The sequence below is a fragment of the Ranitomeya imitator genome, chromosome 9 (assembly GCF_032444005.1).
Source record: "Ranitomeya imitator isolate aRanImi1 chromosome 9, aRanImi1.pri, whole genome shotgun sequence".
NCBI lineage: Eukaryota > Metazoa > Chordata > Amphibia > Anura > Dendrobatidae > Ranitomeya > Ranitomeya imitator.
Window position 1 is genome coordinate 157,318,154 of NC_091290.1, and position 16,228 is coordinate 157,334,381.

Genomic DNA, 16,228 nt, shown 5'->3' on the forward strand with positions numbered 1-16,228 from the left:
GCTGTGGAGTCAGGCGTTATAAAATGACCTATAAATGTCTATTCTGCTCCTGATCTCAGGATCTCTGCTGTTAGTGGAGATGAATCTGTGCTGCATTTTTCAGACATGCTCAGTAGTGACCACAGCTGTGGAGTCAGGAGTTATAAAATGTCCTATACATGTTTGCTCTGCTCCTGATCTGAGAATCTTGGCTGTTAGTGTAGATGAATCTGTGCTGCACTTTATGCACATGCTCAGTAGTGACCACAGCTGTGGAGTCAGTAGTTATAAAATGTCCTATACATGTTTGCTCTGCTCCTGATCTCAGGATCTTGGCTGTTAGTGGAGATGAATCTGTGCTGCACTTTATGCACATGCTCAGTAGTGACCACGGCTGTGGAGTCAGGAGTTCTGAAATATATAAATGTCAGTTCTGCTCCTGATCTCAGGATCTTGGCTGTTAGTGGAGATGACTTTATGCACATGCTCAGTACTGACCGAGGCTGTGGAGTTAGGTTTGGCTCACCCACTCCACAGCTTTGTGCTGAAGTTTTCGTCATATGATGATGTTGGCTATGTTATTATTATTATTTATTTATTTATATAGCACGATTAATTCCATGGTGCTGTCCATGAGAAAAGGGGTTACATACAGGGTTATAGATGACATTTACAGTAAACAAATGTACAATGACAGGCTGGTACAGAGGGGAGAGGACCCTGTCCTTGCGGACTTTCATTCTACGGGATAATGGGGAGAACGCGGCAGTTCTGGCGGTTAGTGACACAGCAACTCGGGTGGTAGTGAGGCGGCAGAATGGTTATTGTAGGCTTTCCTGAAGAGATGGGTTTTCAGGTTCCGTCTGAAGGATCCGAGGGTGGTGGATAATCGGACGTGTTGAGGTGTGGAGTTCCAGAGGATGGGGGATATTCGGGAGAAATCTTGGAGGCGGTTGTGTGAGGAACGAATAAGTGTGGAGGAGAGTAGGAGGTCTTGGGAGGATCGGAGATTACGTGAGGGAATATATTGGGAGATTAGTTTAGAGATATAGGGGGGGGGGGGGACAGGTTGTGGATGGCTTTGTAGATCAGTGTTAGTATTTTGAACTGGATTCGCTGGGGAATTGGGAGCCAGTGGAGGGATTTGCAGAGGGGAGTAGCGAGGAGAGGTGGATTAGCCGGGCAGCAGAGTTGAGGAAAGACTGGAGTGGTGTAAGAGAGTTAGCGGGAAGGCCACAGAGGAGGGTGTTGCAGTAATCGAGGTGGGAGATGATGAGAGAATGCACAAGAGTTTTAGTAGATTGTGGGCTGAGGAAGGGATGGATTCTGGCAATATTTTTGAGTTGGAGGTGGCAAGAGTTTGGACGTGCGGCTTGAAGGACAGGGCAGAATCAAGAGTTAACCCGAGGTAGTGGATTTCAGGTGCAAGAGAGAGCGTGATGCCGTTTACCGTAATAGATAGATCAGGTAGGGGGATACGCGAGATGGGGGAAAAGACGATGAGTTCGATTTTGTCTACATTGAGTTTTAGGAATCGAGAGTTGAAGGAGGAGGATATGGCTGATAGACACTCCGGGATTCTGGACAGCAGAGAGATGACAGCAGAGAGATGACATCTGGGCCAGAGAGGTAGATCTTAGTGTCATCCGCATACAGGTGGTACTGGAAGCCATGGGACTTTGAGTTGTCCTAGGCCAAGGGCATAGATGGAAAAAAGTAGGGGCCCTAGGACAGAGCCTTGAGGGACTCCAACACAGAGATGGTGGGATGAGGAGATGGAGTGTGGGAGTGGGAAACACTAAAGGTGCGGTTGGAAAGGTATGAAGCAATCCAGGACAGGGCAAGGCTTTTGATGCCAAGGGAAGAAAGAATCTGTAGCACTAGGCAGTGGTCGACTGTGTCGAAAGCAGAGGATAGGTCGAGAAGGAGGAGGAAGGAGAACTGTCTGTTAGCTTTGGCTGTGAGAAAGTCATTAGTAATTTTGGTCAGAGCAGTTTTGGTGGAGTGGTGGGGGTGGAAGTCAGATTGTAGATTGTCAAGAAGAGAGTTAGATGAGAGGTGGGAGGAAAGTTGAGCATGGACATGCTGCTCAAGGAGTTTGGAAGCAAACGGGAGCAGTGATATGGGGCGATAGCTGGGCATAGCAGTTGGGTCAAGGTTAGCTTTTTTGAGGATGGGTGTGATGGTGGCATGTTTGAATTCAGAGGGGAAGGTACAAGAAGATAGTGATAGGTTGAAGAGATGGGGTAGGGCTGGAATGAGCATGTTGGTGAGGTTGGGGAGCAGGTGGAAAGGGATGGGGTCAAATGCACAGGTGGTGAGGTGTGATTTGGAAAGGAGGTGAGTAAGTTCTCCTTCAGTGATGTTGGAGAGGGAGGTTATTAGGGAAGGGTAGAGGTCTGGTATATGGAGTGGTTGTAAACAATAACCACCATGTAAGGGTACCGTCACACTATACGATTTACCTACAATCACGACCAGCGATATGACCTGGCCGTGATCGTAGGTAAATCGTAGTGTGGTCGCTGGGGAGCTGTCACACAGACAGCTCTCCAGCGACCAACGATGCCGAGGTCCCCGGGTAACCAGGGTAAACATCGGGTAACTAAGCGCAGGACCGCGCTTAGTTACCCGATGTTTACCCTGGTTACAAGTGTAAAACTAAAAAAAAACAAACAGCACATACTTACATTCTGGTGTCCGTCAGGTCCCTTGCAGTCTCTGCTTCCCGCACTGTGACTGCCGGCCATAAAGTGAAAGTGAAAGCACAGCCGCTGTGCTCTGCTTTCACTTTACGGCCGGCAGTCACAGTGCTGGAAGCAGACGGCAAGGGACCCGACGGACACCAGAATGTAAGTATGTGCTGTTTGTTTTTTTTTAGTTTAACGCTTGTAACCAGGGTAAACATCGGGTAACTAAGCGCGGTCCTGCGCTTAGTTACCCGATGTTTACCCTGGTTACAAGCGAACGCATCGCTGGATCGCATCGCTAGATCGGTGTCACACACACCGATCTAGCGATGACAGCGGGAGATCCAGCGATGAAAGAATGTTCTAAACGATCTGCTACGACGTACGATTCTCAGCAGGATCCCTGATCGCTGCTGCGTGTCAGACACAGCGATATCGTAAAGATATCGCTGGAACGTCACGAATCGTACCGTCGTAGCGATCGAAATGTTATAGTGTGACGGTACCCTAAGTGTGAACTGAGCCAAGGTCAGAACATGGACACTGTCTACACCAGTGTTTCCAAAACTCCAGTCTTCACAGCTCATGTTCTCAGGATTTCCATAATATTGCAGGTAAGCGAAGTCCTGACGCCCCGATGATACTTCTTTATCAAGGACACCCTGAGAACATGACCTGTGGGTGCCGAAAGCTGGGGAAACCCTGGACTACACATGGCCCCATAACCTCAGTTGTGATTAGGGCTTGCTGACTGCCGTGGTGTCTTTCTCGTAGACTGCTGCAGAATCTTTCTCTTGGACTGTTGGGGGGTTTTTCTCGTGGACTGTTGTGGGGTCTTTCTCACTGCTGCCTCTGATGACGTCTCCTACATCTTGATCTTTTAGGAGAGCTCTGGCATTGAATGGCACCTGCACTGGCGAGCACGGCATTGGCATAGGGAAGCGCATGTTACTTCAGGAGGAGATTGGGGATGTTGGAATCCGAGCAATGAAACAAATTAAAGCCACATTTGATCCACAAAATCTGATGAACCCGGGAAAAGTGGTTTAAGTGGATGAAAAGAGACTACAATAGGGAGACGTGACATCCCCAACAACGAAGAGTGGGAGACTGGCCCTGATCATGGTCACCTTCATTTACTGGGGACTCGCCAGGAGAAGTGGATGGACTACTAGTCAGAACGTTTCTGCTCTTTACAATTTCTTCAATATTTGCAGAAGTCTTAAACATGAATATGTTCAAAAAAACTTCTTTTAATATCCGACACAACAACATGCTGTTTCGCCACACACGGCCCTGTGGGAACATGTAAATCGCCCTCTTGCCTACTAAGTAAACGAGTTATCTCATTTCTAAAGCAACACCAGCGATAATCGCTGCTGAATCCAACATCACATGTACAGAAGTAGGCAGAAAAGGCTCAGGATCTGAGCGGGAACACAATGCTGCAAACTTAGAGATTCACACATGCTGACGTGATCTATGGAGACTCACACATGATGACGTGATCTATGGAGACTCACACATGATGACGTGATCTACGGAGACTCACACACACAATGGTGTGATCTACAGAGACTCACACACACAATGGTGTGATCTACAGAGACACACATACAATGGCATGACCTACTGTGATTCATATACAGTTATATGAAAAAGTTTGGGCACCCCTATTAATCTTCAGCTTAATGTTTTCTAAAAATTGTTTTTTTTGCAGCAGCTATTTCAGTTTCATATATCTAATAACTGTTGGACACAGTAATGTTTCTGCCTTGAAATGAGGTTTATTGTACTAACAGAAAATGTGCAATCTGCATTCAAACAAAATTTGACAGGTGCATAAGTATGGGCACCTCACCAGAAAAGTGACATTAATATTTAGTAGATCCTCCTTTTGAAAAAATAACAGCCTCTAGTCGCTTCCTGTAGCTTTTAATGAGTTCCTGGATGAAGGTATTTTTGACCATTCATCTTTACAAAACAATTCCTGTTCAGTTAGGTTTGATGGTCGCCGAGCATGGACAGCCCTCTTCAAATGATCCCACAGATGTTCAATGATATTCAGGTCTGGGGACTGGGATGGCCATTCCAGAACAGTGTAATTGTTCCTCTGCATGAATGCCTGAGTAGATTTGGAGCAGTGTTTTGGATCATTGTCTTGCTGAAAGATCCATACCCTGGATAACTTCAACTTTGTCACTGATTCATGAACATTATTGTCAAGAATCTGCTGATACTGAGAGGAATCCATGCGTCCCTCAACTTTAACAAGATTCCCGGTGCCGGCATTGGCCACACAGCCCCAAAGCATGATGGAACCTCCACCAAATTTTACTGTGGGTAGCAAGTGTTTTTCTTGTGGAAATTGACAGGTTAAATCTCTGAGACAGCTTTTTGTATCCTTCCCCTGAACAACTATGTTGAATAATCTTTGTTTTCAGATCATTAGACAGTTGTTTTGAGGAGCCCATGATGCCACTCTCCAGAGGAGATTCAAACAGGAGAACAACTTGCAAGTGGCCACTTTAAGTAGCTTTTCTCATGATTGCATACACCTGGCTATGAAGTTCAAAGCTCAATGAGGTTAGAAAACCAAAAAAAGTGCTTTAGTAAGTCAGTAAAAAGTAGGTAGGAGTATTTAAAACAAGAAAATGATAAGGGTGCCCATACTTATGCACCTGTCAAATTTTGTTTGAATGCAGATTGCACATTTTCTGTTAGTAATATAAACCTCATTTCAAGGCAGAAACATTACTGTGTCCAACAGTTATTAGATACATGAAACTGTTGCCAAAAAAAACAATTTTTAGAAAACATTAAGCTTAAGATTAATAGGGGTGCCCAATCTTTTTCATATAACTGTACATGATGGTGTGTTCTACGGAGACTCACATACAGGATGACATGATCTGCGGAGACTTGCACACACAATGGCATGATCTATGGAGATTCACACACACAAGATGGCATGATTTACGGAGACACACACACGGAGTGAGCTACTGAGATTCATACACACGATGGCGTGATCTACTGGGATTCATTCACACAATGGCGTGATCTACTGAGACTCACCCAGACGATGGCGTGATCTACTGAGATTCACTTAGTTAGGGCCATATATATTTGGACAGAGACAACATTTTTCTAATTTTGGTTATAGACATTACCACAATGAATCTTAAACAAAACAATTCAGATGCAGTTGAAGTTCAGACTTTCAGCTTTCATTTGAGGGGATCCACATTAAATTTGGATGAAGGGTTTAGGAGTTTCAGCTCCTTTTTTTTTTTTTTTTTTTTTTAAATCAGATATTTTTTATTAAACCATAAATATTGCACATAAACAATAAAAGGGATACTTTGTTATCAACAATATACCAGTGTACAATACTTTTTTTTTTTTAAAGAAAACATATTTAGTCCCAAACCAAACTCCCCCCCCCCCCCTCTAGAGACCTGTCAAGAGTTAACCCCGCCTACTTTGTCATATATAAAAGTACAAGAAAAGGAAGATGACTTGTCAATAATCCTCCCAATGGGGCGAAAGGACTTTTAGATCACATTGATTCAAGCCACGGGTTCCACAACCTTTCAAAGAGGTCCCTCTTGTTCCTCCTAACGTAGATACTCCTCTTCAAAGCAATAATATGGTCCACTTGCTTCATAAAGTCTCTCCTTGTTGGTTGCTCTTCTCTAATCCAGAATTTGGCGATCAACTTTCGCGCGATAAACAACAGTCTGGCAATAACCATTTTATACAACTTATCAGTTATAATCTCCTCAACATAGCCCAAAATACATACCAAGGGATCACGCGGCACCGTGCAGCCATATGCCAGTCCCACTTTATTCAGCACCACCACCCAGAAGGAGGACAACCTGGGGCACTGCCACAGCATATGAAGGATTCCCGCCTCGGACTGCGAGCATCTGGGGCATTCTGAACTAGATCTCAATCCGGCTTTGAATAACATATCCAGAGTTCTATATGCCCTATGAATAACAAATAATAGTGACAGCCTACCAGGCTCGCTCATTGATATTTTGGGCACATAGTCCAGTACTGATTCCCAATGATCATTATCAATTGCCCCCAGGTCAGCCTCCCATTTCGCCATTGCTCTAATAGGGTGTTCCTCCAAGAAAGAGAATAAAAGGAATTCGTATATTCCCGAAATCACCCCCTTTGTGCCACCCCCTACAAGGATAAAATCTAGCATAAGGTCCACCTGGATTTCAACGGGTCCTCTCCTACGCTGTGCCCGGTGCGCATGCGAAAGACGGCGGTATTGAAACAACTCAGAGTCCGGTAGTAAGAACTCCTCCTGCAATGCCTCAAAGTCCCTAATTCTGCCCTGATGTAGAATCTGGCCCATCAGAGAGATGCCTGCCTGCCTCCCTCCAATTATGAAATCCCTCCGTCTAAACTCCTGTAGGACACAGTTATTCCAAATGGGTGAGAATCTAGTGAGTGCGTGCACACCCCTAATCCCCTTAACTTTGTCCCAAACCTTATGGATGAGCCTGATAGTACAAAATTTAGAACCCTTCTCTCGGAAATGTCCCCCCTCCAGACCCTCACTCAATACCTTCGTCCCAATCAGTGATCTCAGGCTGCAAGGTGCCCGCGTCCCACCTAACACATCTCCCCATCCCTTGAAATGCTGACACTGTGAAGCTAAAAAATACAACCACGGATTAGGCAATGCCACCCCTCCCTCCGTCTTTGGTCTCTGTAGAGTTTCCTGTTTAAATCTGGGGCTCTTTCCACCCCAAATCAGCTCCCCAAACAAAGATTTAATCCTCCGAAACCTATTCTGCAATATCCATATAGGGGAGTTGTGCAGCACATAAAGTAGCTGCGGCATCACAATCATCTTTATCAAGTTTATCCTGCCGATTACCGATAAATGTAACTTCCTCCACGCCTGGACCTTAGTACGTATCTTACGCAGAAGAGGTGCCAAATTCAGTTCCTCAAAACTAGTCAAAGGGAGAGCGATCTGAATCCCCAGGTATTTAAATTTATCAACTAGCTTCAACCTTGTAGAAGAATCCCCCCCACCACCGTCGCCACTATCCCCATCTATCAACATCATATTCGATTTGTCCCAATTGATCCTTAGGCCCGAGTAACTCCCAAATTCCTCAATAATGGCTTCCGTCTTAATCAGGGTCTCCTCAGAATCCTCCAAGAATAGCAGAATATCATCAGCGTATAACGCTACTTTTTCCTCTGCCTCCCCGTACATAAAACCCCTCACCTCCCGGGAACCTCTGATCTTCGCAGCAAGGGGTTCCACTGCCAACGCAAAAAGCAGCGGGGACAAAGGGCAGCCCTGTCTAGTACCTCTAGACAACGAAAAGGTCTCAGAGAGAGCATCATTCACTCTAATTTTGGCTACCGGAGAGGAGTACAACAGCCGCACCCATGAAATAAATTTAGGCCCAAACCCCATTCGTTCCAGTACTGACCACAAATAGCTCCACTTCACACACAATCAAAAGCCTTATGGACGTCTAAGGATACCACAACCCGTCTTCCGACATTGTCAGAAGGGATTTGCAAATTTAAAAACAACCTTCTCAGATTGAGTGCCGTTGATTTGTTGGGCATAAAGCCTGACTGATCCGGGTGAACCAGTCTGTCAATCACCCTGGACAACCTATTTGCCAAAGCTTTTGCCAATATCTTAATGTCGGCCGTCAAAAGTGAGATTGGTCTATAGGATTCTGGTAGTTGTGGGTCCTTATCGGCCTTAGGTATAACGACCACAATAGCCTCTCTCATTGATAAAGGTAGCTCCCCTCTTTCCAATGATCTATTATACACCTCCGACAATTTGGCCAACAAAGTTTCTTTCAGTACCTTATAAACCTCGGCTGGAATACCGTCCGCCCCCGGAGCCTTACCCCCAGCCACACCCGCCAAAGCGGCCCCCAATTCTTCCTCTCCAATTGGCTCCTCCAACAACTCACATTCTTCTCTGCTCAACCTAGGCAGGTCAATTCTCTCCAAGTAGCCCGTCATGTCCTCAGCCCCCCTCTCCACACTAGAAGTATATAATTTATCGTAGAATTTCCTAAACACTTCCAGAATCTGCTCCCCCCGAATAGCCAATGTTCCATCCTCCCTCTTAATGGAGTAGACGTGCGAGGAATCCCTTTGTGCGGACGCCACTACCGAAAGTAAATGCCCCACCTTTTCCCCCTCCGAATAGAAAGATGCTCTTTGAAAAGCCCGCAATCTCTCCGCCTTTCTCAGATACAATTGATTGACCTCCTGTTGAGCCTTCCTCATCCGACTCTGAGACTCCCTAGTGCAATGGGCCCCCAATGCCGCCTCAGCTGCCTTCAGTTCCTCCAGGACCGCTTGATCCTGTGTTCTAGTCCTAGTCTTGTCGTGAAATGTCCCGAAACAAAATACCTCTCAAATACGCCTTCATAGTGTCCCATACTACATGGCATTCCGCACTACCCTCATTAATCTTAAAAAACTCCTCTATCTCTGCCCCCACACTTTCCATGTCCAGGAGTTGTAGCCAGGAGGGGTGAACCTTCCATCCCATCTTCCGTGACCCAACTTGTTCTGATAGCTTTAATGAGACCCGCACCGGGCTATGATCTGATAGAATCCTGGGATTATATTCCACCCCACTTAGTAATTCGTTCATCCCATCATTACCCAAGGCGACATCGATCCGAGACATAGAACCGTACGTGGTCGAGTAACAAGAATAAGAATATGTGTTAGTATTGCGAACCCGCCATAAGTCAATCCAGCCTATTTCTCTAAGATAGTTCCCGAAAGGAGTGCCGTTCCCATCCCCGCGTAGCGGAGCGTGATTACTCTTATCCCAATGATCGTCAGCAATGTTGTTCACATCTCCCACCACCAGAAAGGGAACCCCGACTCACCCCCTCATATGCTCCAAAATCTCTTGAATTTTCTTGCCAGAATACGGCGGGGGTATATATAGTGAAACAATGCAAATCAAACGGTTAAAAATTTTGCACACTAAAAAAACATACTGACCATCCTTATCAATTTTTACTTCAATTTCCTCAAATGGAGTACTTGTATGGATCAAAACAGACACCCCCCTTGCATAATTAGAGAACGTCGAGTGATACGCCCTGCGCACCCATTTTTTCTGTAACATATCAACTTTTTCCTCAACTAAATGAGTTTCTTGCAGGCATATCACCGAGGGCCTCTGTTTCAATAGGTACTGGAATACTGCCGCACGCTTAGTGGCGTCCGCTAGCCCCCTAACATTCCAGCTTATAATATTAACATTCCCTCCCATTTCCTTAAAGAAAGATATAAGATGAGAATCATCTCTCCCAGGTCTCCCCCAATGCCCTCCTCCCCCCCACCCCAACAACTAAACCAACCTTCCCCATCTGAAATTCAAAATAACTCAGATACTCCGAACTTTCTTTCTCTATATGAGAATTGAGGGCACTTAGTATACCCTAGAGCTAGGTCCTTTACCGTCCATCTCTCCCCCTCCCACCGCGACCAATATGAACTATTCATTGCGCCGCTGAACACAATGCTGTAACCATTAGGTGTAATTAGACCAACTTCAACAGTAACTTTCAAACAGAACCCCTCCCCCAAAGAGAGGCAGATCCAGTAGAGCTATAAATCCTCTGAATCAGTCTCAACGGTTCCTATCAGTGCCAATTTTCTTGGCGTTGGTGTCCAGCCATTGCGTCGCCTCCTCCGGACTTTGAAAAAATTGAACACGATCCATCACCACCACCCTGAGCTTAGCTGGGTAGAGCATTGAGTATTTTAGGTCCAGTTCACGGAGCCGCCGCTTGACTTCACCAAACTTCATTCTAAGTTTCTGCACCGATGCCGAGTAGTCCGGATAAATGGAGATCCGATTTCCGTTTATGCTCAGGCCATCACTCAGCCTAGCCTTCCTCAGTAGAGTTTCCCGATCCCGGTAGTCCAAAATTTTTGCCAATATAGCTCGAGGGGCAGAGCCAGGCGGCAGAGGACGAGTGGGGACCCGATGAGCCCTCTCCACCGAGAAATGGTTGGTAAGGTCTGCTCCTCCCACCGAGTTCTTAAGCCATGCCTCAATATATTCAGTGGGGTTGTTTCCCTCCACCTTCTCCGGCACCCCGACTATTCTTAAATTGTTTCTCCGGGATCGATTTTCCAGATCATCTGTCTTAAATTCTAACTCCGCGATTCGTTGGATATATTTCTTTTCTCTTTTTAATAGTTCGTTTGTCTGATCCTCCACACTGCCCACACGCTCCTCCACCACCTCCACTCTTTTTTCCACTTTGCGCATAGCAGAGTTAAGTGACTTCATTTCAACTGTGAGATCATCCACCCTTAGGTTCAACGCGGCCAAAGCAGATTTGCAGTGTATAACGACAGAGAAAATGTCCTGCAGTGTTGGTTCCCCCATACATGGCTGCTGCGCATCATTAGAATCATTGGTCTGCACAGGGCTATCAGCAGGTGTCACATTTTCTGCACTGTGCACTCCCTGCGCCCTCCCTGGGGAACGTTGCACCTCCACTTCACTGGCCCTGACTTCCCCTCCACCTTTCTGCCTCATCAGGGCTTCCTCCTCATCGAGTCCTTCTGGACCCAGCAGCAGGGCTCCCCCCTCCTCTGTACGGGCAAATCGCTCCAGCCGGGCTATTACCTCCAGCCTCCGGTGGTATGAAGCGCTGGCTCTGGCCGCCTCCTCCTCAGCCACGGCGCCATCTTGGATTTTCGCTTAGTCTGCGGGCGCCGACTGCTTGCGGCGCGGCATCTCCGCTCCTCACCGCTCGTTATCAGCGGTGCTTTCTCCCCCTCGCCGGGGACCTGCGGGGTCTCTCTGGCCGGTTTTCGGCGTTCGACGGCGCCTTCAAAAGTAATTTTTCAGAGTGGTGCGGAGAGAGAGATCAGCCGCACGTCCGCTCACATCCCTCGCTAGGCCACGCCCCCCGAGTTTCAGCTCCTTAACATGTGCCACCCTGTTTATAAAGGGACCAAAAGTAATTGGACAGATTCAATAATTGTAAATAAAATGTTCATTTTTAGTACTTGGTTGAAAACCCTTTGATGGCAATGACTGCCTGAAGTCTTGAGCTCATGGCCACCACCAGACGCCGTGTTTCCTCCTTTTTGATGCTCTTCCAGGCCTTCACTGTGGTGGTTTTCAGTTGCTGGTTGTTTGTGGCCTTTCTGTCTGAAGTTTAGTCTTTAACAAGTGAAATGCTGCTCAATTGGGTTGAGATCAGGTGACTGACTTGGCCATTCAAGAATATTCCACTTCTTTGCTTTAATAAACTCCTGGGTTGCTTTGGCTTTATGTTTTGGGTCATTGTCCATCTGTAGTATGAAACGACGACCAATCAGTTTGGCTGCATTTGGCTGGATCTGAGCACACAGTATGGCGGCTCTGAAGACCTCAGAATTCATTCCTGTGTCCTGTGTCACATCATCAATAAACACTAGTGACCCAGTGCCACTGGCAGCCATGCATGCCTGCGCCATCACACTGCCTCCGCCGGGTTTATGCATGCCCGCGCCATCACACTGCCTCCGCCGGGTTTATGCATGCCCGCGCCATCACACTGCCTCCGCCGGGTTTATGCATGCCCGCGCCATCACTCTGCCTCCGCCGGGTTTATGCATGCCCGCGCCATCACACTGCCTCCGCCGGGTGTTACAGATGATGTGGTATGCTTTGGATCATGAGCTGGACCGCGCCTTCACCATACTTTTCTCTTTCCATCATTGTGGTAGAGGTTGATCTTGGTTTCATCTGTCCATAGAATGTTCTTCCAGAACTGTGCGGCTTTTTTAGATGTTTTTTCGCCTTTTTCTTCTTGATGCTTATGAGTGGCTGCACCGTGCAGTGAACCCTCTGTAGTTACTTTCATGAAGTCTTCTCTTTATGGTAGATTTGGATATTGATACGCCGACCTCCTGGAGAGTGTTGGTCACTTGGTCGGCTGTTGTGAAGGGGTTTCTCTTCACCATGGAGATTATTCTGCGATCATCCACCACTGTTGTCGTCTGTGGGCGCCCAGGTCTTTTTGCATTGATGAGTTCACCAGTGCTTTCTTTCTTTCTCAGGATGTAGATTTTGCCACTCCTAATATTGTAGCAATTTCTCGGATGGTTTTTCTGTTTTCGCAGCTTAAGGATGGCTTGTTTCACCTGTATGGAGAGCTCCTTTACTGCATGTTTACTTCACAGCAAAACCTTCCAAATGCAGCACCGCACCTCAAATCAACTCCAGGCCTTTTATCTGCTTAATTGGGAATGACATAACGAAGGGATTGCCCACACCTGTCCATGCAATAGCATTGGAGTCAATTGTCCAATTACTTTTGGTCCCTTCAAAAACAGGTCTATAACCAAAATTAGAAAAATGTCTCTGTCCAAATATATATGAACCTAACTGTACGTGGTCGTGATCTACGGAGGCTCACACACATGATGACGCGATCTACGGAGATTCACACACATGATAGCATGATCTACAGGATCATATTGTACGAGTGCATTCTCTATGGTAGCGGGTCTTTAATGAAATAGGAAGATTCATCTAGATTCAGAAATATCCACGCAGAAACAAGCGGCAGTTCTCTGAGAAGCAATGTAAAATTCAGTTCAGGCTGGTATCACAGCTCAGCTGCGGAGGAAAGTTCTGTTGGTCTCTCACTATCTCCATCTTCTCCTTCCACACCGACAGGTAATGAGGCACAGGCTGCTTTTTAACCCCTTTAGGACTGGCCCTCATTTTTTAATTCTGACCAGTGTCACTTTATGTGGTCATAACTCTGGAGTTTCACCGGATCCCACTGATTTGGAGACTTTTCTCCTGACATATTGTACTTCATGATAGTGGAAACATTTATTCCATATGACTTAAGTTTATTTGTGAAAATTTCGGAAGTTTGACAAAAAATGTTAACATTTAGCAATTTTCAAACCTAGAATTTTTATGCCCTTAAATCATAGCTTTGTCACTCAAAATAGTGAATAAATAACATTTCCCACGCGTCTACTTTACATCAGCACAATATTTAAAACATTTTTTGTTAGGACGTTATAAGGGTTAAAAGGTAACTCCTTTTTACAACATAATTTACAAAAACCTTAATTAGACCTACCGGTAACTTTATTTCCAGGAATCCATTTTCACCTCACCATGATAGTCGTCCTTATCCTCACTGGAACAGGAAATAACAAGAGGTTAAAAGGACCTTCCCATCTTCACCCCACCTCAGTGTCTTTTCAAAGTACCACATCTGGATGGATGCAACATCAATTTATTAGTTATTCTTTATACAAACGTTACTTCATATTTAGACATCTCTAAGAAGGGAGGGAACTAGTAGTGCTGCCAGGATGGATTCCTGGAAATACAATTACCGGTAGGTCTAATTACGGTTTTCCAGTTCACCAATCCTGACAGCACCATCGAGAATACCAAAGTATGATGATCTACGGTGGGACCACTGCATGAAGAACCTTCCTACCGAAGGCCAGTTGCCCGAAGACTACATCTAGTTTATAATGTCTCGAGAAAGTATTTAAACTCGACCATGTTGCGGCTCTACATATATGATCCACTGAAGCCCCACCTCTCTGCCCATGAAGTAGACATGGCCCTTGTCAAAAAGGCCCTAAGAGTCTCCTCGGAAGATCTTCCTTCAGCCTCGTAGGCTGGACCAATTGTGGACCTGATCCACCTAGCTATTGTGGGTTTTGCCACTTACCACTATTTGCACCCCCATATTGCACAAACAAGTTTGTGACCTGTCTCCAGTCCCTAGTTGCTCCTAGGTATTGGAGAACCATCTCCCTAACATCTAGGCAATGAAAGGATTGCTCCTACGGGTTCCTCGGGTGCTGGCAGAAGGAGGGGAGAACAACTTCCTGGTTCAATGATCGGGGTGGATACTACTTTGGTTAAGAACGCTGGGTCAAGCATCAAGACCAGTCGGCCCTGACGAGATAGAGCCTGTAATTCCACTAATCTTTTGGCTAATGTGATTGCTACCAGGAAAGCAGTTTTAAACGAGAGCCTGCTTATGTCCATATCCTTCGCTGGATCTTATGGATGTTTGCAAAGTGCGTTTAGCACCAGGTTTAGATTCCAAAGTGGGGCGGGCTTCCTCACAGAAGGCTTTATCCTCTAAGCTTTAGAGAACCTAGCTATCCATTCTCCACAATAAATGCAGAAGCGCTTCCAGGTTTTATTATATATAGCAGAGGCCACAGGTTTCCCGCTTGCTTGAAGGGTAGATATTACTTCATCAGACAACCCCTTTAACTTTAGGACCTGCCTCTCAAGATCCATGCTGAGAGTTGAAGACTGTCTGGATTGTGGTGGAGAACTGGGTCCTGGTGGAGGAGGTCTTTTCTCCTTGGAAGGAGGATGGAGTATTCTTCCGCCATTCTCCTCATCAGAAGGATCCAATTCCTCTTTGGCCAGAAGGGCACCACCAGGATGATCTTCGCCCTTTCCTCCTGCACTTTCCTCAGCACTCTCGGAACCAGAGGAAGGGGGGGAAAAAGCATAGGACAGCCCTTCTCCCCATGGTTGGAACAGTGTGACACCTGCTGAACCGTGTAGGGGTTTAGGGAGAACAATCTTCTGACCTTCGCATTCTCTCTGGCTGCGAACAAATCCACTTGTGGCATTCCACAGCATTGACACAGCACACTGAACACTCCCTCGTTCAGCACCCACTCCATGGGGGATAACTTCTGCCTACTTAGGAAGTCTGCCACCTGATTCCTGGATCCTTCCAGGTGTACTGCAGAGACGGATAGGACCTTCTTTTCTGCCCATCTGAAGCTCTTCTTGGCCAGGTGTTGTAGTGTAGGATGCTTTTGTCCCCCTTGATGACGTAAGAATGCCACCGCCATCATGTTATACATGCTAAAGCAGGGGTCCCCAACTCCAGTCCTCAAGGCCCACCAACAGGTCATGTTTTCAGGATTTCCTTTGCATTGCACAGGTGATGCAATTATTACCTGGGCAAGACTAAGGAAATCCTGAAAACATGACATGTTGGTGGGCCTTGAGGACTGGAGTTGGGGACCCCTGTGCTAAAGCATGTCAATTTGGAATATGTGAAATTTGAATAGCAATATGGCTTTGGAGGATAAGGAAAAAATATGAGATGCTTAGCATAAAATTTGGCCAAATATTATGTGCCCATCAACCATCGTCAGGGTGGTCTCAGTCTGATGGGTCCCTGACCTGTGTGAATATCTCTCTAAGTCTGATGACTGAATTCCTGGGTGAATGTGGACACCTCTGTCGGCACAGCAATGCCCCCTTGAGGAAGCGACAGTCACGCTTGCGAAACGCGCGTCGGGGGGAGTGGTCGCCCCATGGACTGGACCGGAGATACTATTACTATGAGTAATTAACCCTTTACTCACTTTATGCTCATGTTTCTTTGGTGCAGCGCTCCATTATGGTTTATATGCAGCTTTTTTTAGCCTAGTTTAGCCATACAAATTGACTGGGATCACTTTAATATTTTTTTACTGTCCCACTA

General features: G+C 46.2%; 1 protein-coding gene across 3 annotated transcripts in view; it reads left to right on the forward strand.

Annotated features, from left to right (window-relative positions):
* Positions 1-6,042, forward strand: part of LDHD (lactate dehydrogenase D) — a 100,153-nt gene extending 94,111 nt beyond the window's left edge. For 2 of the 3 annotated variants that reach the window (XM_069739651.1, XM_069739653.1), the window contains exon 11: positions 3,554-4,028. In XM_069739651.1, coding sequence (XP_069595752.1) covers positions 3,554-3,719 — 166 coding nt within the window. In that variant the 3' untranslated portion in view covers positions 3,720-4,028. Of the gene's footprint in view, positions 1-3,553 lie in introns of all 3 variants that reach the window. The other variant, XM_069739652.1, reaches the window with a different exon arrangement.
* The last annotated feature ends 10,186 nt before the right edge of the window (positions 6,043-16,228 follow it).